The 1,202-nt window shown below is 46.9% G+C and overlaps 1 protein-coding gene across 1 annotated transcript in view; it reads left to right on the top strand.

Annotated features, from left to right (window-relative positions):
* Nucleotides 1–988, top strand: part of sptlc2a (serine palmitoyltransferase, long chain base subunit 2a) — a 68,583-nt gene extending 67,595 nt beyond the window's left edge. The window contains exon 12 of the mRNA XM_063183676.1: nt 633–988. Coding sequence (XP_063039746.1) covers nt 633–755 — 123 coding nt within the window. The 3' untranslated portion in view covers nt 756–988. The remainder of the gene's footprint in view (nt 1–632) is intronic.
* The last annotated feature ends 214 nt before the right edge of the window (nt 989–1,202 follow it).

Here is a 1,202-nt window from a genome sequence, read left to right as displayed (position 1 = left end):
GTGATATAGTTTTTTTCCCACATCGCCCAGCCCTAGTGTGGTGTGGTGTGGCGATGCTATGTGTGGCGTGGTGTGGCGCTCTCTGTCTGTTGTATTGTGTGGTGGTAGTGACCACGGTAGTGGGCTTTTAGAGGCTTGCTCCCCTCCATAGCATACATCACTATTCAGACTGTTCTTAGAGTATCTCTTGGCATGATGGTAATTGTCTTTGACGTGTGTGTCTGTGTGTGTGTGTGACTCGACACAGTGCTTTTGTGAATGTAGGTTTTTTTTTTTACTTGTGCATCTGAGTCGCCACCTTTCTTTTCATTTACTCACTCATTCTCTCCACAACTCTGCCTTTCATTCTTTCATCCATACTTTTTACCATGTCCACCCTCCCTCTGTGCGTGCGTGTGTGTGTATGTGTGTGTGTGTGTGTGTGTGTGTCTGTGTGTCTGTGTGTGTGTGTGTTCCAAATGCTGTTCATTCTACTAATGTGTGTGTGTGTGCGTGTGTGTCTGTGCGTGTGCTGTTCATTCTACTAATGTGTGTGTGTGTGTGTGTGTGTGTGTGTGTGTGTGTGTGTGTGTGTGTGTGTGTGTGTGTGTGTGTGTGTGTGTGTGTGTGTGTGTGTGCGTGTGTGTTCTCAGGCTCTAGAGAAGATCAGCGAGGTGGGGGACCTTCTCCAGCTGAAGTACTCCAGGCAAAGGACCCGGCCACCGCCCCTGTACCGCCCCTTCGACGAGACCACTTACGAGGATAGCGAGGACTGATGATCATCCCTTCACTAATCAATCAATAGACAGATTGATTGATTGATCGATCGATCGGCTCAGCGGTCGAATGGTTGATTGATTGATTGGTAGATCGCCCAATCAGTTTTCTGACCTCAGACCCAAAAAAAAAACAAAAAACAAAAGTGCACTGCGGTCTCTTAAGCTCTTAAGCTCCCACCTCGGAAGGAGGGATTTCACTCAACCACTCAAAATAAATGTCATTCCTTGTCTTTGTTCCTGTAGTCACTCCTCCTCTCCCCTTAAAGGTGCGCTGTGTAGGATGGTGGCCAGAGTAGGTGTTATTACTTCTGGAAATAAAGCACTACAAATATTACACAGTGCACCTTTACCGTAAACATGAATTCTACTGATGACTCGACTCAGCTCGATTTAACCCCACTGGTCTGAGGATGGTGAATGAACGTCTCCTTTGTTTCATCGCTC

Source organism: Engraulis encrasicolus, chromosome 19 (genome assembly GCF_034702125.1).
Source record: "Engraulis encrasicolus isolate BLACKSEA-1 chromosome 19, IST_EnEncr_1.0, whole genome shotgun sequence".
Classification (NCBI taxonomy): Eukaryota; Metazoa; Chordata; class Actinopteri; order Clupeiformes; family Engraulidae; genus Engraulis; species Engraulis encrasicolus.
Note: the sequence above shows the minus strand (reverse complement) of the source record. Positions and strands in the feature narration are given on the sequence as shown.